At 40.2% G+C, this 26,739-nt stretch overlaps 1 protein-coding gene, 10 non-coding genes and 22 pseudogenes across 11 annotated transcripts; all 33 read right to left on the bottom strand.

Annotated features, from left to right (window-relative positions):
* Positions 1-4,813: 4,813 nt before the first annotated feature.
* LOC149671554 (uncharacterized) lies at positions 4,814-8,312 on the bottom strand. Its single transcript, XM_089840401.1, has 5 exons — positions 7,240-8,312; positions 6,980-7,153; positions 5,862-6,917; positions 5,469-5,787; positions 4,814-5,399 (listed from the first exon to the last, which is right to left on the bottom strand). Exons 1-5 carry the CDS (start codon positions 7,519-7,521, stop codon positions 4,966-4,968), a joined length of 2,265 nt encoding a protein of 754 aa, XP_089696527.1. The 5' UTR covers positions 7,522-8,312; the 3' UTR covers positions 4,814-4,965.
* Positions 8,313-18,888: 10,576 nt separating this feature from the next.
* On the bottom strand, positions 18,889-19,007 carry LOC149671553 (5S ribosomal RNA). Its single transcript, XR_016367348.1, has one exon. It is a non-coding gene; the product is annotated as a 5S ribosomal RNA (ribosomal RNA).
* A 137-nt stretch (positions 19,008-19,144) lies between these two features.
* Positions 19,145-19,263, bottom strand: LOC149671552 (5S ribosomal RNA). The gene has a single exon (XR_016367593.1). It is a non-coding gene; the product is annotated as a 5S ribosomal RNA (ribosomal RNA).
* A 138-nt stretch (positions 19,264-19,401) lies between these two features.
* LOC149671551 (5S ribosomal RNA) lies at positions 19,402-19,520 on the bottom strand (annotated as a pseudogene).
* A 122-nt stretch (positions 19,521-19,642) lies between these two features.
* LOC149671550 (5S ribosomal RNA) lies at positions 19,643-19,745 on the bottom strand (annotated as a pseudogene).
* A 137-nt stretch (positions 19,746-19,882) lies between these two features.
* On the bottom strand, positions 19,883-20,001 carry LOC149671549 (5S ribosomal RNA). The gene has a single exon (XR_016367773.1). It is a non-coding gene; the product is annotated as a 5S ribosomal RNA (ribosomal RNA).
* A 122-nt stretch (positions 20,002-20,123) lies between these two features.
* LOC149671548 (5S ribosomal RNA) lies at positions 20,124-20,226 on the bottom strand (annotated as a pseudogene).
* A 137-nt stretch (positions 20,227-20,363) lies between these two features.
* LOC149671547 (5S ribosomal RNA) lies at positions 20,364-20,482 on the bottom strand (annotated as a pseudogene).
* Positions 20,483-20,604: 122 nt separating this feature from the next.
* LOC149671546 (5S ribosomal RNA) lies at positions 20,605-20,707 on the bottom strand (annotated as a pseudogene).
* A 137-nt stretch (positions 20,708-20,844) lies between these two features.
* LOC149671545 (5S ribosomal RNA) lies at positions 20,845-20,963 on the bottom strand (annotated as a pseudogene).
* A 137-nt stretch (positions 20,964-21,100) lies between these two features.
* LOC149671544 (5S ribosomal RNA) lies at positions 21,101-21,219 on the bottom strand (annotated as a pseudogene).
* Positions 21,220-21,356: 137 nt separating this feature from the next.
* LOC149671543 (5S ribosomal RNA) lies at positions 21,357-21,459 on the bottom strand (annotated as a pseudogene).
* Positions 21,460-21,596: 137 nt separating this feature from the next.
* On the bottom strand, positions 21,597-21,715 carry LOC149671542 (5S ribosomal RNA; annotated as a pseudogene).
* A 137-nt stretch (positions 21,716-21,852) lies between these two features.
* On the bottom strand, positions 21,853-21,971 carry LOC149671541 (5S ribosomal RNA; annotated as a pseudogene).
* A 137-nt stretch (positions 21,972-22,108) lies between these two features.
* LOC149671540 (5S ribosomal RNA) lies at positions 22,109-22,227 on the bottom strand. The gene has a single exon (XR_016367592.1). It is a non-coding gene; the product is annotated as a 5S ribosomal RNA (ribosomal RNA).
* A 138-nt stretch (positions 22,228-22,365) lies between these two features.
* Positions 22,366-22,484, bottom strand: LOC149671539 (5S ribosomal RNA). The gene has a single exon (XR_016367220.1). It is a non-coding gene; the product is annotated as a 5S ribosomal RNA (ribosomal RNA).
* Positions 22,485-22,606: 122 nt separating this feature from the next.
* LOC149671538 (5S ribosomal RNA) lies at positions 22,607-22,709 on the bottom strand (annotated as a pseudogene).
* Positions 22,710-22,845: 136 nt separating this feature from the next.
* LOC149671537 (5S ribosomal RNA) lies at positions 22,846-22,964 on the bottom strand (annotated as a pseudogene).
* Positions 22,965-23,098: 134 nt separating this feature from the next.
* Positions 23,099-23,217, bottom strand: LOC149671536 (5S ribosomal RNA; annotated as a pseudogene).
* A 137-nt stretch (positions 23,218-23,354) lies between these two features.
* Positions 23,355-23,473, bottom strand: LOC149671535 (5S ribosomal RNA). The gene has a single exon (XR_016367591.1). It is a non-coding gene; the product is annotated as a 5S ribosomal RNA (ribosomal RNA).
* Positions 23,474-23,611: 138 nt separating this feature from the next.
* On the bottom strand, positions 23,612-23,730 carry LOC149671534 (5S ribosomal RNA). The gene has a single exon (XR_016367219.1). It is a non-coding gene; the product is annotated as a 5S ribosomal RNA (ribosomal RNA).
* Positions 23,731-23,852: 122 nt separating this feature from the next.
* Positions 23,853-23,955, bottom strand: LOC149671533 (5S ribosomal RNA; annotated as a pseudogene).
* A 137-nt stretch (positions 23,956-24,092) lies between these two features.
* Positions 24,093-24,211, bottom strand: LOC149671532 (5S ribosomal RNA; annotated as a pseudogene).
* A 137-nt stretch (positions 24,212-24,348) lies between these two features.
* LOC149671531 (5S ribosomal RNA) lies at positions 24,349-24,467 on the bottom strand. The gene has a single exon (XR_016367811.1). It is a non-coding gene; the product is annotated as a 5S ribosomal RNA (ribosomal RNA).
* Positions 24,468-24,604: 137 nt separating this feature from the next.
* On the bottom strand, positions 24,605-24,723 carry LOC149671530 (5S ribosomal RNA; annotated as a pseudogene).
* A 122-nt stretch (positions 24,724-24,845) lies between these two features.
* LOC149671529 (5S ribosomal RNA) lies at positions 24,846-24,948 on the bottom strand (annotated as a pseudogene).
* Positions 24,949-25,085: 137 nt separating this feature from the next.
* On the bottom strand, positions 25,086-25,204 carry LOC149671528 (5S ribosomal RNA). Its single transcript, XR_016367810.1, has one exon. It is a non-coding gene; the product is annotated as a 5S ribosomal RNA (ribosomal RNA).
* Positions 25,205-25,341: 137 nt separating this feature from the next.
* On the bottom strand, positions 25,342-25,460 carry LOC149671527 (5S ribosomal RNA; annotated as a pseudogene).
* Positions 25,461-25,582: 122 nt separating this feature from the next.
* Positions 25,583-25,685, bottom strand: LOC149671526 (5S ribosomal RNA; annotated as a pseudogene).
* Positions 25,686-25,822: 137 nt separating this feature from the next.
* Positions 25,823-25,941, bottom strand: LOC149671525 (5S ribosomal RNA; annotated as a pseudogene).
* Positions 25,942-26,078: 137 nt separating this feature from the next.
* On the bottom strand, positions 26,079-26,197 carry LOC149671524 (5S ribosomal RNA; annotated as a pseudogene).
* Positions 26,198-26,334: 137 nt separating this feature from the next.
* On the bottom strand, positions 26,335-26,453 carry LOC149671523 (5S ribosomal RNA). The gene has a single exon (XR_016367809.1). It is a non-coding gene; the product is annotated as a 5S ribosomal RNA (ribosomal RNA).
* A 137-nt stretch (positions 26,454-26,590) lies between these two features.
* LOC149671522 (5S ribosomal RNA) lies at positions 26,591-26,709 on the bottom strand (annotated as a pseudogene).
* Between the last annotated feature and the right edge of the window lie 30 nt (positions 26,710-26,739).

Here is a 26,739-nt window from a genome sequence, read left to right as displayed (position 1 = left end):
AACACTGTCAGTCTCGGAGAAAAGGTAGTAAGTGGGTTGAATCCACACTTGTTACAAATTATGCGCTTACCTGCAAACCCAACATTAACGGAAGTTCAGGAAGAAGCTCAACGAGCACAAGGTTTACTGGCCCAAACAAGAGAATATGATAATTCATATCGGCAAAATAGCCACTACGTCAATCGGTTTAATAGTAGGATTCAAAGAGTAGAGCCTATCAACCGTTACAGCAGCGAACCTAAAAGAGAAGCAAACACCCTGACAAACGGTACAAAGCCACGGTACCCTGTCAATAATAACAGGTCTAGGAGTCAAAACGTAGAACCTAGGATTGGCAATTCGCGTTCGAACCCATTAGAATGTTTTAAGTGCCATAAGACCGGACATAAAGCGTTCCACTGCTCAAAGAAAGAATCAAATACCCAAGGGGGAAAGGTATCGTCGGTCTCTGAACAAGACGGACCGGCAGATAATTCGGTTGCACAGGAGGATATCCCAGACACTATTTCAGTCATTATGGCAGTCAGAAGCCAAGAACCAATACAAACTGAGAAGTTGGATGAAGCGAGTGAAGAGATCGAAATGGTGGATAGCAACTGGGATGAATTAACAAATTTTCCGGGACTGGAAAAGGAAAAGGAAGATAGTTATTTTGCAAAAATGAGAGAAGAATTTCGGAAACGTGGAAGACCCAAAGTTCCCGTAGCCATTGGATCATGGAAGGGAGTAGCGTTGATTGATAGTGGGTCAGATTATACAGTAGTTCCACAGGCCGTTTGGCAAGCCATTCGAGAAGATAATAATTTGAATCCGTGGAGTGGTCCAACTCTAGTTGTCGCGAATGAGGTCCCTATGACAATGCTTGGTGAAGCGGATGTAATCATTAGAATGGTAGAAAAATCTTGGAAGTTTAGGATCGGAGTAACAGCGGTTTTAGAAAGCGAAGTAATTCTGGGATGGGATTTTTGTCTGCACACCGGGTTACACGCTAAACCTCATGTATCAGCTTATTCTTTCGGTTTCGAAGAGACATTACACCCATTGCATAATCCGAGATCAGAGAAAAATGAATCTATTGCGGTTAGTAAGACCAAAGAAATTATGGAAACTAGAGAATCAGCTGAAATGGAAGTACCACCCGTAATAGGAGAGATACTAGAAGATTTCCCAGACGTATTTACGGGAGAGCCTGGTCAAACTTCGGTAGTTAAGCATACGATAACGCTTAGTACCGAGGTACCTATTAAATCAAGACCGTATCCGATGGCACCTTTCAAGAAGAAAATAATTGAAGAACAAATTGAGGAGATGCTCAAAAGAAAGATTATTAGGCCTAGTAATTCTCCTTACGCTTCACCAGTATTAGTAGTCAAAAAGAAGGACTCAACCTATCGCTTTTGTGGAGATTATAGAAAGCTGAATGAAATAACGGTAGCTGATGCATACCCCATTCCAAATATTAGAGAGCAAATTAACGCGTTAACTGGAGCCAAGTATTTTTCCATATTGGACCTTAAGGATGGATTTTGGCAGATCGCGTTAGAGGAGGAAACAAAGCCTTATACAGCGTTCGTGACGCACAAGGGACTCTTCGAATTTAATGTTTTACCTTTTGGGTTGAAGAATTCCCCAGCGACCTTTCAACGCTGTATCGCTTCAATATTCCGCGAAGAATTGGGAAAAAGCGTAGTAGTCTACATAGACGATATTTTAGTTTACTCGAAGACCCTTGAAGAGCACCTAGAACACTTAAGAAACGTATTTACAATTTTGAGAGAGGCAGGTTTTACGTGTAAGGCCTCAAAATGCCATTTTCTGAAGGAAGAGTTAAAATTCCTTGGCCACCTGGTGGGAAAAAACGGGATAAGTGTCGATAGCGACAAAGTAAAAGCCGTAACGGGTTACCCTAGACCGAAAAATGTGAAGGAGGTCCGAGCCTTTATTGGTCTCGCGGGGTGGTATAGGGAGTTCGTCCCGAACTTCTCAGAGGTCGCCTACCCTTTGACTGAGTTAACTAAGAGCAACGTAAGTTGGGAATGGAACGACAAGAGGGAGAAGGCGTTTCTAGAGTTGAAAACCCGTTTGGCCACAGCTCCTATCTTGCATTACCCTGACTACGAACTGCCATTCTTCGTCCAGACTGATGCCAGCTTAATCGGTGCAGGCGCAGTCTTGTATCAAGTAGACAATGAAGGGAGAGAGAAAGTTATTTCTTTCATGAGCTGTAAATTCAAAGATGCGGAAAGAAATTATCATGCTACTGAACGTGAACTATTAGCGATCGTATGGGCGATATCGAAATTCCGACAATATATTGAAGGGATACGTTTTACCCTCGTAACGGATAGCAGCGCTTTATTATGGCTTAGGAAGATGAGAGATTCCTCATCTAGGCTAACACGTTGGGCGATTCAGACCCAAGAATTTAACTTTGACGTAGTACACAGACGAGGAAAAGAAAACGTAGTGGCGGATGCGTTATCCAGAGCGCCAGTTGATGCCGCTGAATCGGATTTTGACAATTCAAACCGAGAATATTTTGAAGAAATAATGAGTCCCAGGATTCCTGAAGGAAAAGTTGGAAAGCTAGCGGCCATCGCAGCTGGAAAAGACTCTAAAATTAAATTTGAAAATTCTGATTTGGCATTCGATAGAGAAGAGTTCATCGAAGAGCAAGATAGCGACTCAGAAATAGCTGCCTATAAAGCATACCTAAAAGATTCGTCTTTGCCAGAAAATAACCGTTTGGCGCGGAAAATTAAGAAGAAAGCGCATCGTTATTCGATGTCTGATAAAATATTGTACAGGCTTATCGAAACAAGACCATGTCGTCATGAAGGGAAGTTGGAAATCCCTATAGCGTATCGTCCAGTTATACCTCGCAGTTTAAGGGCAAAGTTTTTATCAATATCGCATGATCAACCCATATCGGGGCATTTGGGCTTGGAGAAAACCTACTGGAGGGTTAAAAATACTGCGTATTGGGACGGAATGTACCAAGATTGCGAAAAGTATGTTCGTTCGTGTGAAATTTGTCAGAGAGTAAAAGGTTCGAATCAAAAACCATCGGGTTTACTACAAACTATTCCACCATCAGAACCATGGGAACTAATCGCCATGGATTTACAAGGACCCTTTCCTAAGAGTACGAAAGGAAATGAATATCTGTTGGTCGTGGTGGATCATTTCTCAAAATACGTGGAAATGTTCCCATTAAGAAAGGCAACGGCTAAGAACATTGCAAAAAATTTATCTGAGAATATTTTTCCACGGTATGGAGTGCCAAGAGCCATTCTTTGTGACAATGGACCACAGTTTATCTCCGATTGCTTCAGAGGAGTTGTAAACGACTGGGGTTCAAAGGTAGTGTACACCACTACCTACCATCCGCAGACAAATTTTACCGAGAGAGAAAACAAGACCATCAAAACCCTAATATCTTGTTTTATTAACGACGAGCATCGAACGTGGGACAGTAAACTACCATTTTTAGCGATGGCTATAAATTCGGTACCACAGGCGACGACAAAGTATAGTCCACATTTAGTCCTTACTGGGCGCGAGATGAAAATGCCCATAGACAGAGCTATTGGCAAAACAGACTCTGTAACTTCAGATGTAGACGCCTATGTTAGAAAGTTAAAAGATAAGGTTGAAAGTATAATGGCAAATGCGATCGCGTCCAAAGAATCTGAATTTCAGAAACAAAAGAAAAACTATGATAAGTCGCGTAAAGACGTGAGATTTAGTTTAGGTGAACTTGTGTTAGTTAGAACACACCCCATTTCAAAGAAAGACAAAAATTTTTCGAAAAAACTGGCAGAAAAATGGGAAGGCCCGTATAAAATTTCTAAAGTTAAATCTAATGTCAACTATGAAATTGAAGGTTTAAATGACAATATTAATTACGGCACTTTCCATGTGCAAAACTTAAAAAAAATATAACCAGAGAGAAGCAAGTTTACCTTTGAACAATGATCAGAAATCTAACAAAGAATCAAATAGGCAAGTAACTTCAAGACCACCTAGAAAGGTTAAAAGACCTATTAAGGTGCCTTCAGAGAAAAAAGTTTACAAATTTTTCCGCTAGGGGCTCAAAAATAGCAATAGTGGTCCGTTTTTGCAAAACGTTTGACGATTTTATAATTTGCCCCACTAAAGTTGAGACCACCAGAGCTCTTTACAGCGAAGGAAAAACCTATGCTTATAACATCGACGCTCCTGGGTTCTGACACCCGAAGTTGTTGGAACGTATAGAAAGGAAATTCGTGGAAACCCTTTGAATTATCAGTAAGCCCGCGACCCACCCCTGAAATCGAACAAAAGAGAAAGTTCCCTATAGTCGAGGGCTTTCTTCACATCCGCGCCCCCACCTGGTGAAACGTACTTTTTGTAATCGCCTATAGCGAGAGTATCTGTTTGTTTTCTTGCTCGACTTTCTAAAGTGGGCTAGGGGAGAAAGCAGAGATGGTCGGCATTACTCCCTCCCGCGTCTAAGTTCGCGCACCCATGGTAAAGTGCTTTATATATTGCTATTAGTATGGGGCGCCAACCTATTTTAGGGCATTTCAATAACTAGACTTTTTTCCGAGCCTCTATTCTAGAGCCCACACCTCCCCCCCCCCCAGCGATCCATAAAATCTTATTTTGTGTTCACATGTTGATTTGAATGGCCTTCAGAAAATCGGATCGACGTGGGAAATCCTTACCTTTATTTTTTGTACTTGTATTATGGAAGAGATCGATAAACAAATTTAGTTTGATAAAATACCATTGAGAATTATATCCAAATTGTCAAAAACTGAGATGAAACTTTCAGACAAACGTAAAACATTTTTTTTATTTAGGGAAAATTAGTCTCTTCAATTTGAAGAAACACTGTTTTTGGTTGGATTAGAAATCACTACCCTCCAGCAGCTTTGTTTTTCCAGTCTCTTTTTCTACCTATGCGTGAAGTATACCACTTTACGTCAAGTTCAGCTTTCTTTTAGCTGCTGTTCTACTTTTGCATGCTTCCTGGGCTTCCGTTATATATTTGGGGTCCTTGCAATTTTTCCCTCTTGGTATTTGAGGTTCAACGATCTCAGGAAGCATGCAGTCTATGAAGAAGGCCTTTAATTTAGGAACCATATCGTTCTTCCACATATCAATATCGCGAGCTATCTCTTCCACATGAATTGGAACTTTCTCGTCGATGTAAACGATGAAGTAGCAGGTTGAACGGTTACTTATGTTAAGTTGGCTTTGTATTTGGTAGAAGTAGGAGTGATTTCTTTTCAGTCGCAAGTCATCGCCAAGAAACTTAATTTTTCTCTCTTTCACTGCCTCGATGACGTCCATTCCAATCGCTGATGGGACTGTCTTCACTTCGATTAAAGAGTCTTCCTCCTCTAATATACCTACACGTATAAATTGAAACATTTAGAGCATTGGTAAATATAGCTTCCCTATTCAAGACGTTAGTTTACCATCTGGGCTAGCTGCTAGGAAACCATTTTCTACATCAATGTACAGACCGCTGTCTCTATACTCCTTTGCAAACTGGAGTTTGAATTTCTCTTTCGCAACTGTTTCTTTAGCCTTTCCGTATTCTGTGGACTTTGTAGAAAAGGACTTGCTGTAAAGAAGTGACTTGACCAAATTGTGGCAGGACGTAGTACTCTTTCGGTTCATAACGAGCCCAAAATTGGAGGCTGTCAAGCGATATGCGCGGTGTGAATCGTAAACTGAATTTCCATGCTGCCCACGGGAACGGCCCTCGATATCGGTTTGCTCCGTTTTTGACACCTGAAAAAGAGGGAAAGGAATTAGACCTATTTTGCTAATTATACAAATTAGAACTGACGTTATGACAGATTTACCTGATAACTTTCGAGTCGGTTTGTCATAGACACGTCCAACTCGTTGGTAGTCATGGGTAAAGCGTCTGCAAGCGGGCCATAGTCCTTTTCAATCGAAGGGAGTACAGTTACTTTTTTCCTCGGGATCTTGGTCGCTGTTTCGCGTAATATTAGTCGACGCCTATTGCAATTTTCCCTCCTAATTCTTCGCTTTTCGATGAACCCTTTGGCAAAGAGACCGGGGCTTTGCCCTGTGACCCTTTTCATGGGGCTTCGAAACCATCCGTTCCCACTTTGATAAGAAAGTCCGCTTACTAGGGTTCTCCTCATGTATGATCCCTTTTGGGTAAAGTTAATTCTCTTCCCAGAATTTATTTTTGCCATAATGCTCATGAAAAGTTCAGCCCTATTACTCGTTTCATTGTAAAAGAGACGATCCGCTTTTCTAACGAGAGGATCAACAGCCGCAATCAAGAACGGGAATATGCCGTCTGATATCATTTTAGGAAACAAAGACTTTTCTCCTTCTTTTGGCTTGCAAAAATATTCTTTGCATTTTTGGTGTTCCCCGAAGACATGGGCAGCACCATTTTTTAGATCATCTCGTAAATCATTCACTGTCGAACCTCCTCGTGAGTTACGAGTTATAGCTCCACGAGCTGCTGCTGTAAGGCGGTGAATGTTCATTTTTAATTGTCGTCGAGAAGCGGCTGGTAATTTCGTGTTGCAAGCGATAGAATGAAGCGACGAAGTGTAGTTTTTCACAGCGTGATTTGCACATTCTAGTTTAGTAACAAACAAACCGTACGAAACTCTCTCGACAATTCGGCTATGTACACTGGAATCTCCATCAGCGATAAATCGTTTGAATCTAATTCCATGCATATCCTCGCTTTCTTTAAAACCTTCGACGATTATGTCTGCCTCCATGGCGGAAGAAGACTTATCCCAGTTCCGGTAGCAAACGTGTACTCTGGGAGTTTCTTTTTTATTTGCTGCCCTAGCGCATACCGTGCAATATTTATTTCTATATCCAAGCCATAGGATTTCTTTGGTTCTTTGTCCAATTATAACAGCCTATTAATTGATTGAACCGATTAAATCTATCTTATCGTAAGCTATTTCATATTAGGACTTACTACACCAGAAGCAGCGTTATAGTTGTGTCCGTAACTCCTTTTACTCCACCCTCCATCTAAGTAAACCGTAATATACGGAACACCATCCGGGTCCACTTCTGTCTTTTCAATGGCTAATTGACGCTCTTTTGCCCCAGCTTCTTTCATTTTGCGCCACATTGTTTCCTCCCATACCTACGTTTAAATATAATAATATAGTATATAGTATGATAATTAATCAAATAGATCAAATTCAAATCTCTTTCGTCTTAGTAGCTCACTTTTCCAAGCTTAGTTTCTTGGGCGGAGAATTTATCCCAGCTCATTGAGGGGATGTTCATTACACCCAGAAATTCTTCCAGCTGAGAGTAACCATTGCCAATGGCAACGGTACCCCAGACTGCTTTAGAATTCACATCAACTCCATTTTTTCTTTCTGATCTCGTTATTTTCGGGATTTTCTCTGAACTTTCTGTCTGAATTCTATTACAAGTGTCGCACTTGTAATCGAACAGACTAAGCAAACCTCTTCGTCTTTCACCCACGAATTTTAAATTTCCCATTGTACATATTCTTCTATGTTTGTCCTGAAGGTTCACTGCCCATTTTAAGAGATGACCAATGTCTACTACACGGTATCCTTCTAAATCTTCAACAGGCAATTTACCGTATTCTACGTATTCGTGTTGTAAAGGGGGTAGAAATCTGAATCAAATGGAAAGACTTTTACTCTGTACTTTCATTCATGAAAATGCTGCTAATTACTCCTTGCATTTTACATGAGAAACACCGCTTACTATCGTGGATAAATGATGCGCGTGAGGAAATTTGTTTTCACACTTCGAGGATAGGCAACTCCCTATCTCCAACGGCAGATTATTCTTATTATTCCAGCTTCGGTTGTCAGCACGAGCAAATCTAGGTCTCTATGTTGGAGCGGCTAAGCGGTAATCTATGACGTAGCTTTGTGCGTGCTGTCAACACACGAAACCAATATGGATTTTCAGGATTTAAAATCTTGAGGTTTCAAATACTGAAGTGTGAAAATAAATTTCCTCTCGCGCATTCTTTATCCATGGCACCATACTTATTATTTTTGAAAAGTATTACTTACGAAGGTTCCTTGTTTTTCTTCAGAGGCGTTAGTTGATTGATGCACTCTTTTTGTGCACTAAACATTTCTTTCACATGGTTGGTTGGGACTTGTAAGTTTATAAGTTCAGTACAATCACCCGCCTGTGATGTTTGTATTAATAATTTTTCCCGTTTATCTCGATGGAATGATTTAATTTTTTGAGCCCGTTTGCTTCGACTGTTCATTACAATTCCGTTTTTTCTAGCCATTTGTTTTTAGGTAAAGTTGTAAAGCTTTTTTCGACGACAGTCTCGGAGATACGAAATAAAACGAGAGAGCGACGCAAATCAGTCTTACAACTTAAATAACAAATACTGTACCGGGTGGCTCGCCTACCTTTTCACTATTGGGGGGTGGCGTGTTAGGAGTAATTATTAAAAGAACATAAGGCTTAGTCTAGGTGGAGTGGGATAAGTAAATGAACTAGTATTAAGAGTTGCCATCATGTTTAATATTTTGGGTACGGGAGTACTCCAATAAAAGGGAACAATAAACAATACAATAAAATCAAATAAAATAAAATAAAACAGATAGCATGCCTTAATATTAAACTAAAATATCGCATGCAGTTTATGGATAACGGGTCATGACTCCGATTAAATTAAATTAATTGCGCAAATAGAAAAATGAGTAGATATATATATATATATACAATGGCTTTTGCGAGCTCATGTTAAAAAGTAAAAGTACGTTACGCAAGGCGTCGGAGGTCGGTTCCTTTTTGATGAGTGGAGCACGGTCATCGCGTAGTTAGCGAGTTGTTAATCATTACACCGTATTAGACGTACGTGAAGAAGGGTCTTTCTTCAACCGGCTTAACGCGCGGCGATCGACTATGGGCTACTTGGCCTCTTTTTTATTAAGGTCTCCCTTAAGTCCTCCTCATTTCTTCTTCCGTTCGCAGCCAAAATTCGTGGCTCTTCTCTCGGAGTCCAAGTTAAAAAGTCTCGTTTCTCTTTCACTTTCTTGGAGTCTCCAACTCCTTGGTTACAGGTAAAAGAAAGGGGTCGTGACCCGACTGGCGCCTTGATTCTTTTTGTCCTTTCCCAAGTTCCTTAGGGTCTGGTATTGTTTGTTAAAACTGGCGACACTCAGTCGTTCGCCAAGAGTAATTTCTCTCGCCACTCCGGCGACATAGTTTCGCGCACTCAAATTCACAAAGCCACAACTATTTACACAATACAACACAATACACTATACTATACAGTAGGTAAAAATGAATGCATGCCTGGCAACTCTTAGTTTTTCTTAAGGGGTTAAAAATATAAATCAGGGGACCGAAAGGGGAAATCGCTAAGCCCAATAGGTAAAAGGCAGGTCGTTTGGCACGGGGTATTCGGACGCCCCGTAGCACTAAGATCCCCGTCCCTCCGACACAGTGTCGCCTGGCCAAGCCACACCGGCTGAAGGGGTAAAGGGGGTTGGGAAGGGTGAACCCTCAATAACAACGACCAGCATCGAGATTGAAGATTGGTAATTTAAGTTTTATAAAATCGGAGTTAAATTTTGATTATTGAATGTATTGAATGAATTAAATTTTGATTATTTGGGGATTGGTAGTTTATTACAGAATTTGCGTTACAACTCCCCCCGGACTGACTTCGAACGTCCTCGGTCGAACTGGACAATTACAAAATAAAGGTTCCATGAAGAACAAAAAAAAATATATATAGGGGAAATGGACGAATCAATACATAAATAAGTGGTCGTTGATGAAACCATACTACAGAATAAAAACAAATCTAATAACCAATTGAAACAAAATTGCGAAGAGATCTCAGTATTTACAAGTGCACAAAAACTAAATATCGATATATTCATATACAGTATGAAACATAATAAAAAAAAATCTAGCTAGCTTGTCTGGGTTTGACTTTTCCAGTCAAGGGATCCCTAGGTCGTAGGGTACGACCATGAATAAAATTTGGTACCACGTCGTCCTGCTCACTATCACTAGCTCCAGCTATGGACGGACAAAAATCGGATTCATTAAGGGTCAAATTCTTTCTCTCGACATACGGTTTCAGCTGCGAAATATGGTAGGTACCAAAAAGGACCTTTTTCGTGTCCACATTCGCCAACCTGTAAGTTCGTGCACTAAGCTTATTTGCTATGTTGTAAGGACCCTCAAATTTTTCCGCTAGTTTAGCTGTGAAATTATCAGCAGCTTTGGAAAGATGGTGTGTACGTTTAAGAACGAGGTCACCCTCTTCCAATTCGAAATCCCTGTGTCTTTTATCATAATTAGCTTTTTGCCTAATTTGGGCCTTCTTAATGTTCTGATAAGCTGTCTCCAAAGCTTTTTGGACTTTTGGAAGAACGCGTAGACCATAGGTATTTTCGACTTCATCGGCGAAATAATTATTAAGATTTTTCGGGGTTATGAGACTGCACGCAGTTCTTATTTCCCGACCAAACATCAGTTCGGCTGGAGTAAATCCAGTAGTTTCATGCACCGCGCTCCGGATTGCCATTGCATATTGTTGTAACCCTTCATCCCAGTCCTGATGGTTATCCGTGACGTAGGATGCAATCATTATACCCAAGATTTGATTAAATCGTTCAGTTAAGTTTTCCTGCGCATGATACAGGGAAGTGAATCTTTGTTGGATTCCTAACTTACTGAATACGTTTCGAAATATTTTTCCAACAAACTGTTTCCCGTTGTCTGAAACAACAGCGGAGGGTAATCCGAAGCGGGTGAATACCTCATCAACTAAATGTTTTACTATGGGCTTTGTGGTGGCGGAACGTAGGGGAAACACTTCCACCCACTTGGTTAAGTAATCACAAACCACTAAAATATATTTGAAACCGCGCTTACTGCGGCTATATGGGCCCTTTAGGTCGACGGATATTACACTGAAAGGCTCGGCTACGTCACTACATTTCATAAGGCCTGCGGGTAGTTGGCGGGGGATCTTGTGTTTCTGGCATACTGAACAAGAGTTGCAGTATGTTAATACATCTCGCGTGATGCCCTCCCAAGTAAATTGAGTTAGAACCCTCTTTAAAGTCTTTTTGGAACCAAAGTGGCCGGCTGATTGAATGTCATGGCTTAAGTAGAGTATTCGAGCTTTCAGGGAATCGGGAACCATAATTCGAAAAGGATCCCATTCAGGATGTGATTTCTTAATCTCTCTATATAAAATTTCATGGCGAATATCACAAAAGGGAGCGGTCTTCTCTATCCAGTCTCTCAAGGGCTTGTCATCAGGTAAATTCCCGTTGTATAAATAAACTAATAACGGACCTAACTTTGGGTCTTTCTTTTGGGCCTCGATGATTTCGCTAGTCTCGTAGAGAATGGGGCGTTTGTCTGGGTTGACACTAGAAACTGTGGCAACATGACCGTTCACTATCGGGGAATCTTCCGGTATTCGCGATAACGCGTCGGCGACGGCATTATTTTTACCCGGAACATGATTAATAGAAAAATCAAATGATTGTAAATGGGCGTTCCAACGGGCGAATTTTCCCGTTGGGTCCGGGGCGCGATGGAGCCATTTTAAGGCACTGTGATCCGTATACACTTCAAATTTCGTCCCCTCAATGTAGGGTCGAAATTTGTCAATGCCAAACTTTACGGCTAAGCATTCCTTCTCCGTGGTGGAATACTTTCTTTCAGCGGTACTTAGGGACTTACTGGCGTATTGGATCACATGCTTTCTTCCTTCAATAACTTGCGACAAGACAGCGCCCAGCCCAACGTTGGACGCGTCGGTGTGTATTATAAAAGGGTGATTGTAATCAGGGGAACTGAGAATGGGTGCTGACGACAAGTGGCTTTTTAACGCGTTAAAGGCTGATTCCTGGGGTTCCTCCCAACACCATACAGTTTCGTTTTTCAACAGAGAATTTAATGGGCTAGCTATTTTAGAAAAATCTTTTATAAAACGCCTATAGTATGAGGCCATACCTAGGAATCTCCGAAGCTGCTTTATGTTTTCAGGGCGGGGGTAGTTCCGCATGGAATCAGTCTTCTCTGTATCAACTTTGATACCGTCGTAATTAACGACGTGACCCAAAACACGACATTCTTGGCGACAAAACTGAGTTTTTGAGGCCTTGACAGTTAAGCCAGACTTTAACAGGCGCTCGAAAACCTGCCCAAGTGTTTTCAAATGGGATTCAAAATCAACTGATGCGATTATTAGGTCGTCGAGATAGGCGCAAACCCCTGAATTAAATAAATCCCCAAAGATGTTATTTACCATACGCTGGAAGGTGGCAGGGGCATTGACCAGACCGAACATTAAAACTTTAGGCCTAAATAGACCTCGATGGGTCACAAAGGCAGCGATATCACGATGAGCCTCGTGAAGTGGTACCTGCCAATACCCACTGCGCATGTCCAGCGTGGTAATGTATCGGGGTTTGTGAATCGATTCCAAAATGTCATCAATTCTGGGGAGGGGGTACGCGTCTTTTCTAGTTACGGCGTTGAGATTACGGTAATCAAGACATAAACGCGGAGGTCTGTCATTCTTAGAAATTAGAACACTCGGAGCTGCCCATGGGCTATCAGAGGGCTCAATTAAGTCAAGCCGTAACATATCATTAATAATATCATCCATAATCGCTCGTTTGGCGGGAGAATACCGGTACGGAGCCGAGGCCAAGGGTAAACTATTCCCTATGTCTATGTAATGTTCGACTCTGTGAGTCTTTCCAGGAATTAAAGAAAAAATTGTTTTATAACGGTTAACTAAGGATTCTAATTGCGACTTTTCTGTGGAATCTAACGGAGCTTCGTGGAGTGCGTTCTCTATACCTTCGGTATCAATATTGTCACCAGCATCCTTAAGTGACAAACTAAAAATATTTCCGTATTTGCCGGAAGCTGGAGCAAATGAAAGGTTATCGAGAGGGTTTCGGCGATAACAGTAACTTGCCCGCCCATAATCAATGATCATACCAATTTTCCTTAACAAATCTCTACCCAAAATACATTGGTATGGAATGCCTGAAACATATGTAGCTTCAAAAGTAATTTGTTTCCTAGGGAGGCAAAAGGGAAGCGTGACTGCACCGTGAGTTTCCAATAGCGTCGAATCGGGTTGAGCTAATAAAACAATTTTACTATCGGTCATATACCCTTGTTGTTCAAGGAGGGGTTTAAAATCACTATGTAATATGGTATGTGTAGAACCAGGGTCAACTAACGCTAAGCACGGGAGGTTACCTAAAAATATATGTAAAAAATCCTGACCATCTGAAAAAGCTTGGTCCCCTGGTTGTGTGCTTCCCGTGCTAGCTGGACTCTGACGTTTTAAGCTCGCGGCGGCGCCAGAGTGGGGGAGGGATCTCCGCCCGCGCTCACGTCGCCTCTTCTTACGTTTCCCGAAGCCGATTCGGTACCAATCAGTTCTGGACAAAAGGGGCGCACGTGGCCTACCTTTTGACAGTTGTAGCAAGTTACATTGGGATTGTAGTAATTTCCCGTTGGGGTGTCGACAGGCCGAGCTGCCGAAACTGTTTGGGCACCGCGAGGACCTCCGGAATTCGGGTGTCGTTCTTGCCGATTATTATTATTGGAATGGCTAGAAAAATTCATGGGCCTACTATTGTTTTGCCTCGAACTCCCACCTGAATTCGATTGTTGGGGTAAATTTCCTCGACTATTATTTCCCTGTTGGTTATTTTGCACTCTAGGGGCTTGGTTTCGCTGGGAGTTTGAATTTTCGCTTAATTCGCGGGCTTCCCGCCTTACGATTTGTTCAACTCCTAAAGCGTCGTCTAACAAATCACGAATATTCTCGTATTTATCTAGTTTGACCACTAAATACTTTTTAATATTGTCGCGCATGTTTCGCCGAATTATTTTTATCTTTTTCTTCTCCGAGAGGGGTTCATTCAACTGATTAAATAATTTTTGAAGATTCTCTACAAACTCGGCAACCGATTCATTCGGTTTTTGCATTCTATCATGAATCTTGTCTTTGATTCTCTCATCGTTTCCTTTACGGTCAAACCTTGATTTCAAACCTGCTTCAAAAGCGGCGTAGGATGCGAAAGGCTCATTTTCGATATAAAAGTCAAAGGCCGGGCCATTCAGCGCCGGGCTAATAAATCGTTGTAAGAAATAGTCGTCACTAACATTAAGACTATAACGCATTTGTTTGGCCCGTCCCAAAAATTCTTTCGGACCGGGATCCGTTGGGTTTCCAGCGTAATAAATGTTTGGCAAAGGGGCTGAGTAAACTACGGGTGCCGTTGCCATATTGTAATTATTAATACTTGGACTAGCCACGGGGGCTGACGCTGCGGCCATATTATAGTTCGGACCACCAGTGCTTGGCATGGTTTGGGACGGTACTGCAGAGCTATTTGGGGAAGCTAAAGGAGGTTGAGGGAAGTGAGAGCCCCCCTGACTGTTATTGTTCCCGCTAGCGACTGCAATCGAGCCTGGGTGACTAAAATTAGGGACAAAATTAGCATTTGGGTTTGCAACATTACTGCCTACCGGAACATTAAAATTTAGAGTTTGGTTTGAACTGGAGTTACCCGCAATGTTAGGTAATGGATTAGTGGGTAAAACAGACGCAGAGCTCCCTGGGTTTGGATTGGGTGGAGTATTTGGAACCACCACAGGTTGGGAGGTAGCGACGTTATTATTAGCTAACAGTAATTGTGTAACCAAAGCTTGGAGACGTTTTTGCTCGTCGGCTTGTTGGTTTAGCTGCTGTAGGATTGCTGTTAACATATCAGCAGGCAAAGGGGTGCTACTAGCAGCGGTATTTCCAACTGGAGGAATCGGAATACCTTGTTGGGTATTAGCATTGACCACATTGGTCGGGGTTTGAGCCGAAAGTGTTGGGTTAGTCGGCTGGTTCGTTGCCGCAACCGAAGAATTAGGGTCAACATTAATTAAAGGAGACATATTAGGTGGGTTATTGACTCCTGGCTGAGAACTACTATTCCCTGCTCCTGATGTCAAGGGGGGAGAACTATTATTTGCCCCTGTAGCGAGAGGGGTAGGGGAGGTACTCCTAGAGGGGGGATTACTACGACCAACAAGACCCATAGCTGTATTTTTACGATTACTACGATCGAGACTACGTTTGATACGTGACTGTTTACAAAATTCTATGTCAGCGGCGTCAAATCTACTGTAATTATTTCTGTCCATAAACTAAAGACCTAACTTAAACTAAACGATGGTACCAAATAACAAAAAAAAACAAATTGATTTACCTATACTTATTAACGAAAAAAGAATAAAACTTCCTATGTTACTGAATAGCTATGCTACACTATCACCCTGTCATTACCTAATCAATCAAACAAATAAACGAATAAACAAAAGAGGGCAGGTCAATTAACTGCCAACTAAAGTCAAAGGCAACGAGGGGATACCGTAATCAATTCCTAATTCAGCTTCATAAGTGGTTATGGCTAGTTACGTTTTGTGATGGTTTCATCAAATTGTTCCTTATTTCTTGGACGGTTACTTTAAATTTCATGACTAATTAATTGCAATTAAATCTAATCAAATCCCGGCTGGGCCCCCATTTGTATAGCTTTTTTCGACGACAGTCTCGGAGATACGAAATAAAACGAGAGAGCGACGCAAATCAGTCTTACAACTTAAATAACAAATACTGTACCGGGTGGCTCGCCTACCTTTTCACTATTGGGGGGTGGCGTGTTAGGAGTAATTATTAAAAGAACATAAGGCTTAGTCTAGGTGGAGTGGGATAAGTAAATGAACTAGTATTAAGAGTTGCCATCATGTTTAATATTTTGGGTACGGGAGTACTCCAATAAAAGGGAACAATAAACAATACAATAAAATCAAATAAAATAAAATAAAACAGATAGCATGCCTTAATATTAAACTAAAATATCGCATGCAGTTTATGGATAACGGGTCATGACTCCGATTAAATTAAATTAATTGCGCAAATAGAAAAATGAGTAGATATATATATATATATACAATGGCTTTTGCGAGCTCATGTTAAAAAGTAAAAGTACGTTACGCAAGGCGTCGGAGGTCGGTTCCTTTTTGATGAGTGGAGCACGGTCATCGCGTAGTTAGCGAGTTGTTAATCATTACACCGTATTAGACGTACGTGAAGAAGGGTCTTTCTTCAACCGGCTTAACGCGCGGCGATCGACTATGGGCTACTTGGCCTCTTTTTTATTAAGGTCTCCCTTAAGTCCTCCTCATTTCTTCTTCCGTTCGCAGCCAAAATTCGTGGCTCTTCTCTCGGAGTCCAAGTTAAAAAGTCTCGTTTCTCTTTCACTTTCTTGGAGTCTCCAACTCCTTGGTTACAGGTAAAAGAAAGGGGTCGTGACCCGACTGGCGCCTTGATTCTTTTTGTCCTTTCCCAAGTTCCTTAGGGTCTGGTATTGTTTGTTAAAACTGGCGACACTCAGTCGTTCGCCAAGAGTAATTTCTCTCGCCACTCCGGCGACATAGTTTCGCGCACTCAAATTCACAAAGCCACAACTATTTACACAATACAACACAATACACTATACTATACAGTAGGTAAAAATGAATGCATGCCTGGCAACTCTTAGTTTTTCTTAAGGGGTTAAAAATATAAATCAGGGGACCGAAAGGGGAAATCGCTAAGCCCAATAGGTAAAAGGCAGGTCGTTTGGCACGGGGTATTCGGACGCCCCGTAGCACTAAGATCCCCGTCCCTCCGACACAGTGTCGCCTGGCCAAGCCACACCGGCTGAAGGGGTAAAGGGGGTTGGGAAGGGTGAACCCTCAATAACAACGACCAGCATCGAGATTGAAGATTGGTAATTTAAGTTTTATAAAATCGGAGTTAAATTTTGATTATTGAATGTATTGAATGAATTAAATTTTGATTATTTGGGGATTGGTAGTTTATTACAGAATTTGCGTTACAAAGTAGGAAAATTTTAGGAAAGGAGCTCCGTTTTTACACTTTTCAGAATGACTAGTGATATTGTATAAGCCTTTTCTTGCTCTACTTGCTAAAGTGGGACGGGAAATAGAAAATAGAGGATATCGCCTATTCTTCAATAATTGTGCATAGGGTCTTTCAAAATTCGTTTCTTTCTCCCCCCCCCGGTAAGTGCTTTGTATGTCTTTTTCTCTTCCACCTGTTCCACGAGCCTGACCCGAGAGTTTGGGTGGTTTACTCTGAGGGGTGGGTACTGTCGGGTGCGACATGATGCCGACATCCCCTAATTGGTAAACGTCTTTCAGTCTGTAGACTACGGACCCCTCTTGTTACCCCCTTGAAAAAAGTCACTACTTATATCCTGCCATCTACGGAAAATATACGAACTAGTTGTCTAAAGCTGTAGCACTGAAATGTATTACGAGAAATCTAAGAAGGAGTTCAGATCAATGATTTTTTATGTCAAAATTACAAAAGAGAGCTTAAAATTATCGGTAAATCACGATCCATCCAATGATGTATTTTTTTTAATCGTGTGATAAAAGCTCTAGCTTTAATCTTAAAAATACTGAATCAGATATTTTGAGTAAATCGATTAAGACAAATTGTTATTTTAATGGTAAGGCCGATTTAGTTCTTACATAGATCAATGGATAGCCTATCCTGTGCTCGTAAATTATATGCCTGTTGCGATGAAAAAGTTTCATTTGCGAAGAGTATGAACTCCTCTAACTGAGACCCCCTCAACTTCAAAATGGCAATTTTAAAACTTAAATAAAACCAAGAAAATTTAAACTATGAAGACCAAAAATATATCAAATTATAGGCAGAAATTTGCTATTTTAATGCTAAAAATTTGATGTCGGTGTATAATCACCTTCAACTGAAAAACGGGTTTTTGCGAGATGGCAAAAACAGTCATTTTGCTATTTTTTCTCTGAAGGCACCTTAAATATCCAAAATAGGCTAGCAAAGAAAGATTTGAAAAAAAAAAAAATAAAAAATTATGTGTTGAAAACCAACAGGAGTGAATATAGGATTCAACTGTTCTTTTTATTATTATTAGGACGATTAATTTTATTGGTCTGATTAATTCCATTTGTGCTAAAATGGATTTTTTTTATTTTATTTGTTTGTGAAAAAAAAGGAAAAAATTTTTTTTGATTCGAGTTGTAGTAATGTTTTTACTGTTGTCAAACGCGGTAGACCAAGAGACCAAGTTAAAGATTTTTCTTTTGTGTATTTTCACATTGATTTTGGACACTATGCGCGTCCTTTTTAAAGAAGGGGGGAGTTGTAGCAAAGGATTTCGGCCTACACTTTTAAGTCTTAACACAGTCATTTATCTTACCTATTCAAGTAACTTGTCAAACTCTCATATCACTAGAAATATCTGAACTCTCTATTTTTGGACCCCTTTCCCACCATGATCTTATCGGCCATCGCGGCGCCACATTTCCTATTCTATTGTAACAGTTTTACCTAGGAGGTCCTGCCTAGTTTTACCTATATTTTTGGGGGATTGGTATAAACTTTGTAAGAGGAGAGGACTCTCTCCTTAGACTCAGAGATGAACGGTCACTAATAAAATTGCTTGTTCAAAAAAGTCTACTCTTTCTTGAGTTTTTCACTCGTTTTATGGAATCGTTAGAGTAGCGAGGTTGCGCGAGCCCCTCAAGTCGTGGAATGATAAAACCCCGCTACAACGCTTCTTAACTTCGGTGATCGGACGAGAACCGGTGTTTTCAGCGTGATATGGCCGTTGCCGAGAGTGCTAGATAATAATTCGAATTTAAATTAAGTGAGACAAATTAACCATCATCTTTTTAAAACAATAACAAAAAGAAAATATGTTGGCTTTTTTCATATCTATAGGAATTTAAAAGAGGAAAAAAAAGTGAAAAAGCCAACGGCACGCAGTGTTCCTAAGTGGTCTCCCTCCCAAGTACTGACTGCGCTCGACGCTGCTTAACTTCGGTGATCGGACGAGAACCGGTGTTTTCAGCGTGATATGGCCGTTGCCGAGAGTGCAAGATAAGAATTCGAATTTAAATTAAGTGAGACAAATTAACCTTCATCTTTTTAAAACAATAACAAAAAGAAAATATGTTGGCTTTTTTCATATCTATAGGAATTTAAAAGAGGAAAAAAAAGTGAAAAAGCCAACGGCACGCAGTGTTCCTAAGTGGTCTCCCTCCCAAGTACTTACTGCGCTCGACGCTGCTTAACTTCGGTGATCCGACGAGAACCGGTGTTTTCAGCGTGATATGGCCGTTGCCGAGAGTGCTAGATAATAATTCGAATTTAAATTAAGTGAGACAAATTGACCTTCATCTTTTTAATACAATAACAAAAAGAAAATATGTTTTCTATTTTCATATCTATAAGAATTTAAAAGAGGAAAAAAATAGTGAAAAAGCCAACGGCACGCAGTGTTCCTAAGTGGTCTCCCTCCCAAGTACTGACTGCGCTCGACGCTGCTTAACTTCGGTGATCGGACGAGAACCGGTGTTTTCAGCGTGATATGGCTGTTCCCGAGAGTGCTATTTAATAATTCGAATTTAATTAACCTTCATCTTTATAAATCAATAAGAAAAAGAAGATTTGTTTCCTTTTTTCATATCTCATGGAATTTAAAAGAGGAAATAAAAGTGAAAAAGCCAACGGCACGCAAAGTTTACAAGTACTGACTGCGCTCGACGCTGCTTAACTTCGGTGATCGGACGAGAACCGGTGTTTTCAGCGTGATATGGCCGTTGCCGAGAGTGCTAGATAATAATTCGAATTTAAATTAAGTGAGACAAATTAACCATCATCTTTTTAAAACAATAACAAAAAGAAAATATGTTTGCTTTCTTCATATCTATTGGAATTTAAAAGAGGAAAAAAAAGTGAAAAAGCCAACGGCACGCAGTGTTCCTAAGTGGTCTCCCTCCCAAGTACTGACTGCGCTCGACGCAGCTTAACTTCGGTGATCGGACGAGAACCGGCGTTTTCAGCGTGATATGGCCGTTGCCGAGAGTGCTATTTAATAATTCGAATTTAATTAACCTTCATCTTTATAAATCAATAATAAAAAGAAGATATGTTTGCTTTTTTCATATCTCATGGAATTTAAAAGAGGAAATAAAAGTGAAAAAGCCAACGGCACGCAAAGTTTCCAAGTACTGACTGCGCTCGACGCTGCTTAACTTCGGTGATCGGACGAGAACCGGTGTTTTCAGCGTGATATGGCCGTGGCCGAGAGTGCAAAATAATAATTCGAATTTAAATTAAGTGAGACAAATTAACCATCATCTTTTTAAAACAATAACAAAAAGAAAATATGTTTGCTTTTTTCATATCTATTGGAATTTAAAAGAGGAAAAAAAAGTGAAAAAGCCAACGGCACGCAGTGTTCCTAAGTTGTCTCCCTCCCAAGTACTGACTGCGCTCGACGCTGCTTAACTTCGGTGATCGACCGAGAACCGGTGTTTTCAGCGTGATATGGCTGTTGCCGAGAGTGCTATTTAATAATTCGAATTTAATTAACCTTCATCTTTATAAATCAATAAGAAAAAGAAGATTTGTTTCCTTTTTTCATATCTCATGGAATTTAAAAGAGGAAATAAAAGTGAAAAAGCCAACGGCACGCAAAGTTTACAAGTACTGACTGCGCTCGACGCTGCTTAACTTCGGTGATCGGACGAGAACCGGTGTTTTCAGCGTGATATGGCCGTTGCCGAGAGTGCTAGATAATAATTCGAATTTAAATTAAGTGAGACAAATTAACCATCATCTTTTTAAAACAATAACAAAAAGAAAATATGTTTGCTTTCTTCATATCTATTGGAATTTAAAAGAGGAAAAAAAAGTGAAAAAGCCAACGGTACGCAGTATTCCTAAGTTGTCTCCCTCCCAAGTACTGACTGCGCTCGACGCTGCTTAACTTCGGTGATCGACCGAGAACCGGTGTTTTCAGCGTGATATGGCCGTTGCCGAGAGTGCTAGATAATAATTCGAATTTAAATTAAGTGAGACAAATTGACCATCATCTTTTTAAAACAATAACAAAAAGAAAATATGTTTGCTTTCTTCATATCTATTGGAATTTAAAAGAGGAAAAAAAAGTGAAAAAGCCAACGGCACGCAGTGTTCCTAAGTTGTCTCCCTCCCAAGTACTGACTGCGCTCGACGCTGCTTAACTTCGGTGATCGACCGAGAACCGGTGTTTTCAGCGTGATATGGCCGTTGCCGAGAGTGCAAGATAATAATTCGAATTTAAATTAAGTGAGACAAATTAACCATCATCTTTTTAAAACAATAACAAAAAGAAAATATGTTTGCTTTCTTCATATCTATTGGAATTTAAAAGAGGAAATAAAAGTGAAAAAGCCAACGGCACGCAAAGTTTACAAGTACTGACTGCGCTCGACGCTGCTTAACTTCGGTGATCGGACGAGAACCGGTGTTTTCAGCGTGATATGGCCGTTGCCGAGAGTGCTAGATAATAATTCGAATTTAAATTAAGTGAGACAAATTGACCTTCATCTTTTTAAAACAATAACAAAAAGAAAATATGTTTGCTTTTTTCATATCTATAGGAATTTAAAAGAGGAAAAAAAAGTGAAAAAGCGAACGGCACGCAGTGTTCCTAAGTGGTCTCCCTCCCAAGTACTTACTGCGCTCGACGCTGCTTAACTTCGGTGATCCGACGAGAACCGGTGTTTTCAGCGTGATATGGCCGTTGCCGAGAGTGCAAGATAATAATTCGAATTTAAATTAAGTGAGACAAATTAACCATCATCTTTTTAAAACAATAACAAAAAGAAAATATGTTTGCTTTCTTCATATCTATTGGAATTAAAAAGAGGAAAAAAAAGTGAAAAAGCCAACGGCACGCAGTGTTCCTAAGTTATCTCCCTCCCAAGTACTGACTGCGCTCGACGCTGCTTAACTTCGGTGATCGACCGAGAACCGGTGTTTTCAGCGTGATATGGCCGTTGCCGAGAGTGCTAGATAATAATTCGAATTTAAATTAAGTGAGACAAATTGACCTTCATCTTTTTAAAACAATAACAAAAAGAAAATATGTTGGCTTTTTTCATATCTATAGGAATTTAAAAGAGGAAAAAAAAGTGAAAAAGCCAACGGCACGCAGTGTTCCTAAGTGGTCTCCCTCCCAAGTACTTACTGCGCTCGACGCTGCTTAACTTCGGTGATCCGACGAGAACCGGTGTTTTCAGCGTGATATGGCCGTTGCCGAGAGTGCTAGATAATAATTCGAATTTAAATTAAGTGAGACAAATTGACCTTCATCTTTTTAATACAATAACAAAAAGAAAATATGTTTGCTTTTTTCATATCTATAAGAATTTAAAAGAGGAAAAAAATAGTGAAAAAGCCAACGGCACGCAGTGTTCCTAAGTGGTCTCCCTCCCAAGTACTGACTGCGCTCGACGCTGCTTAACTTCGGTGATCGGACGAGAACCGGTGTTTTCAGCGTGATATGGCTGTTGCCGAGAGTGCTATTTAATAATTCGAATTTAATTAACCTTCATCTTTATAAATCAATAATAAAAAGAAGATATGTTTGCTTTTTTCATATCTCATGGAATTTAAAAGAGGAAATAAAAGTGAAAAAGCCAACGGCACACAAAGTTTCCAAGTACTGACTGCGCTCGACGCTGCTTAACTTCGGTGATCGGACGAGAACCGGTGTTTTCAGCGTGATATGGCCGTGGCCGAGAGTGCAAAATAATAATTCGAATTTAAATTAAGTGAGACAAATTAACCATCATCTTTTTAAAACAATAACAAAAAGAAAATATGTTTGCTTTCTTCATATCTATTGGAATTTAAAAGAGGAAAAAAAGTGAAAAAGCCAACGGCACGCAGTGTTCCTAAGTTGTCTCCCTCCCAAGTACTGACTGCGCTCGACGCTGCTTAACTTCGGTGATCGGACGAGAACCGGTGTTTTCAGCGTGATATGGCCGTTGCCGAGAGTGCTAGATAATAATTCGAATTTAAATTAAGTGAGACAAATTGACCATCTTTTTAAAACAATAACAAAAAGAAAATATGTTTGCTTTTTTCATATCTATAGGAATTTAAAAGAGGAAAAAAAAGTGAAAAAGCGAACGGCACGCAGTGTTCCTAAGTGGTCTCCCTCCCAAGTACTTACTGCGCTCGACGCTGCTTAACTTCGGTGATCCGACGAGAACCGGTGTTTTCAGCGTGATATGGCCGTTGCCGAGAGTGCAAGATAAGAATTCGAATTTAAATTAAGTGAGACAAATTAACCTTCATCTTTTTAAAACAATAACAAAAAGAAAATATGTTGGCTTTTTTCATATCTATAGGAATTTAAAAGAGGAAAAAAAAGTGAAAAAGCCAACGGCACGCAGTGTTCCTAAGTGGTCTCCCTCCCAAGTACTTACTGCGCTCGACGCTGCTTAACTTCGGTGATCCGACGAGAACCGGTGTTTTCAGCGTGATATGGCCGTTGCCGAGAGTGCTAGATAATAATTCGAATTTAAATTAAGTGAGACAAATTGACCTTCATCTTTTTAATACAATAACAAAAAGAAAATATGTTTGCTTTTTTCATATCTATAAGAATTTAAAAGAGGAAAAAAATAGTGAAAAAGCCAACGGCACGCAGTGTTCCTAAGTGGTCTCCCTCCCAAGTACTGACTGCGCTCGACGCTGCTTAACTTCGGTGATCGGACGAGAACCGGTGTTTTCAGCGTGATATGGCTGTTGCCGAGAGTGCTATTTAATAATTCGAATTTAATTAACCTTCATCTTTATAAATCAATAAGAAAAAGAAGATTTGTTTGCTTTTTTCATATCTCATGGAATTTAAAAGAGGAAATAAAAGTGAAAAAGCCAACGGCACGCAAAGTTTACAAGTACTGACTGCGCTCGACGCTGCTTAACTTCGGTGATCGGACGAGAACCGGTGTTTTCAGCGTGATATGGCCGTTGCCGAGAGTGCTAGATAATAATTCGAATTTAAATTAAGTGAGACAAATTAACCATCATCTTTTTAAAACAATAACAAAAAGAAAATATGTTTGCATTCTTCATATCTATTGGAATTTAAAAGAGGAAATAAAAGTGAAAAAGCCAACGGCACGCAGTGTTCCTAAGTGGTCTCCCTCCCAAGTACTGACTGCGCTCGACGCTTCTTAACTTCGGTGATCGGACGAGAACTGGTGTTTTCAGCGTGATATGGCCGTTGCCGAGAGTGCTAGATAATAATTCGAATTTAAATTAAGTGAGACAAATTAACCATCATCTTTTTAAAACAATAACAAAAAGAAAATATGTTTGCTTTTTTCATATCTATTGGAATTTAAAAGAGGAAAAAAAAGTGAAAAAGCCAACGGCACGCAGTGTTCCTAAGTGGTCTCCCTCCCAAGTACTGACTGCGCTCGACGCTTCTTAACTTCGGTGATCGGACGAGAACCGGTGTTTTCAGCGTGATATGGCCGTTGCCGAGAGTGCTATTTAATAATTCGAATTTAAATTAAGTGAGACAAATTAACCTTCATCTTTTTAAAACAATAACAAAAAGAAAATATGTTGGCTTTTTTCATATCTATAGGAATTTAAAAGAGGGAAAAAAAGTTAAAAAGCCAACGGCACGCAGTGTTCCTAAGTGGTCTCCCTCCCAAGTACTGACTGCGCTCGACGCAGCTTAACTTCGGTGATCGGACGAGAACCGGCGTTTTCAGCGTGATATGGCAGTTGCCGAGAGTGCTATTTAATAATTCGAATTTAATTAACCTTCATCTTTATAAATCAATAATAAAAAGAAGATATGTTTGCTTTTTTCATATCTCATGGAATTTAAAAGAGGAAATAAAAGTGAAAAAGCCAACGGCACGCAAAGTTTCCAAGTACTGACTGCGCTCGACGCTGCTTAACTTCGGTGATCGGACGAGAACCGGTGTTTTCAGCGTGATATGGCCGTGGCCGAGAGTGCAAAACAATAATTCGAATTTAAATTAAGTGAGACAAATTAACCATCATCTTTTTAAAACAATAACAAAAAGAAAATATGTTTGCTTTTTTCATATCTATTGGAATTTAAAAGAGGAAAAAAAAGTGAAAAAGCCAACGGCACGCAGTGTTCCTAAGTGGTCTCCCTCCCAAGTACTGACTGCGCTCGACGCTTCTTAACTTCGGTGATCGGACGAGAACCGGTGTTTTCAGCGTGATATGGCCGTTGCCGAGAGTGCTATTTAATAATTCGAATTTAAATTAAGTGAGACAAATTAACCTTCATCTTTTTAAAACAATAACAAAAAGAAAATATGTTGGCTTTTTTCATATCTATAGGAATTTAAAAGAGGGAAAAAAAGTTAAAAAGCCAACGGCACGCAGTGTTCCTAAGTGGTCTCCCTCCCAAGTACTGACTGCGCTCGACGCAGCTTAACTTCGGTGATCGGACGAGAACCGGCGTTTTCAGCGTGATATGGCAGTTGCCGAGAGTGCTATTTAATAATTCGAATTTAATTAACCTTCATCTTTATAAATCAATAATAAAAAGAAGATATGTTTGCTTTTTTCATATCTCATGGAATTTAAAAGAGGAAATAAAAGTGAAAAAGCCAACGGCACGCAAAGTTTCCAAGTACTGACTGCGCTCGACGCTGCTTAACTTCGGTGATCGGACGAGAACCGGTGTTTTCAGCGTGATATGGCCGTGGCCGAGAGTGCAAAACAATAATTCGAATTTAAATTAAGTGAGACAAATTAACCATCATCTTTTTAAAACAATAACAAAAAGAAAATATGTTTGCTTTTTTCATATCTATTGGAATTTAAAAGAGGAAAAAAAAGTGAAAAAGCCAACGGCACGCAGTGTTCCTAAGTTGTCTCCCTCCCAAGTACTGACTGCGCTCGACGCTGCTTAACTTCGGTGATCGGACGAGAACCGGTGTTTTCAGCGTGATATGGCCGTTGCCGAGAGTGCTAGATAATATTTCGAATTTAAATTAAGTGAGACAAATTAACCATCATCTTTTTAAAACAATAACAAAAAGAAAATATGTTTGCATTCTTCATATCTATTGGAATTTAAAAGAGGAAATAAAAGTGAAAAAGCCAACGGCACGCAGTGTTCCTAAGTGGTCTCCCTCCCAAGTACTGACTGCGCTCGACGCTTCTTAACTTCGGTGATCGGACGAGAACTGGTGTTTTCAGCGTGATATGGCCGTTGCCGAGAGTGCTAGATAATAATTCGAATTTAAATTAAGTGAGACAAATTAACCATCATCTTTTTAAAACAATAACAAAAAGAAAATATGTTTGCTTTTTTCATATCTATTGGAATTTAAAAGAGGAAAAAAAAGTGAAAAAGCCAACGGCACGCAGTGTTCCTAAGTGGTCTCCCTCCCAAGTACTGACTGCGCTCGACGCTTCTTAACTTCGGTGATCGGACGAGAACCGGTGTTTTCAGCGTGATATGGCCGTTGCCGAGAGTGCTATTTAATAATTCGAATTTAAATTAAGTGAGACAAATTAACCTTCATCTTTTTAAAACAATAACAAAAAGAAAATATGTTGGCTTTTTTCATATCTATAGGAATTTAAAAGAGGAAAAAAAAGTTAAAAAGCCAACGGCACGCAGTGTTCCTAAGTGGTCTCCCTCCCAAGTACTGACTGCGCTCGACGCAGCTTAACTTCGGTGATCGGACGAGAACCGGCGTTTTCAGCGTGATATGGCAGTTGCCGAGAGTGCTATTTAATAATTCGAATTTAAT

Source organism: Phalangium opilio, unplaced genomic scaffold (genome assembly GCF_054372755.1).
Source record: "Phalangium opilio isolate 3A_F unplaced genomic scaffold, DU_Popi_V2 ptg000054l_1, whole genome shotgun sequence".
Lineage (NCBI taxonomy): Eukaryota > Metazoa > Arthropoda > Arachnida > Opiliones > Phalangiidae > Phalangium > Phalangium opilio.
The sequence above is the reverse complement of the archived record's forward strand: the minus strand, read 5'-3'. Positions and strand labels throughout refer to the sequence as shown.

What these genes read in the sequence shown, in the direction of transcription:
- LOC149671554 (XM_089840401.1), bottom strand. Translation starts at nt 7,521, where the DNA reads ATGGGAAATTTAAAATTCGTGGGTGAAAGACGAAGAGGTTTGCTTAGT. An exon ending in AAGAAACTAAGCTTGGAAAA is followed by an intron (nt 7,154 to 7,239) that starts GTGAGCTACTAA and finishes ATTTAAACGTAG; the next exon opens with GTATGGGAGGAAACAATGTG. An exon ending in ATAACGCTGCTTCTGGTGTA is followed by an intron (nt 6,918 to 6,979) that starts GTAAGTCCTAAT and finishes ATCAATTAATAG; the next exon opens with GCTGTTATAATTGGACAAAG.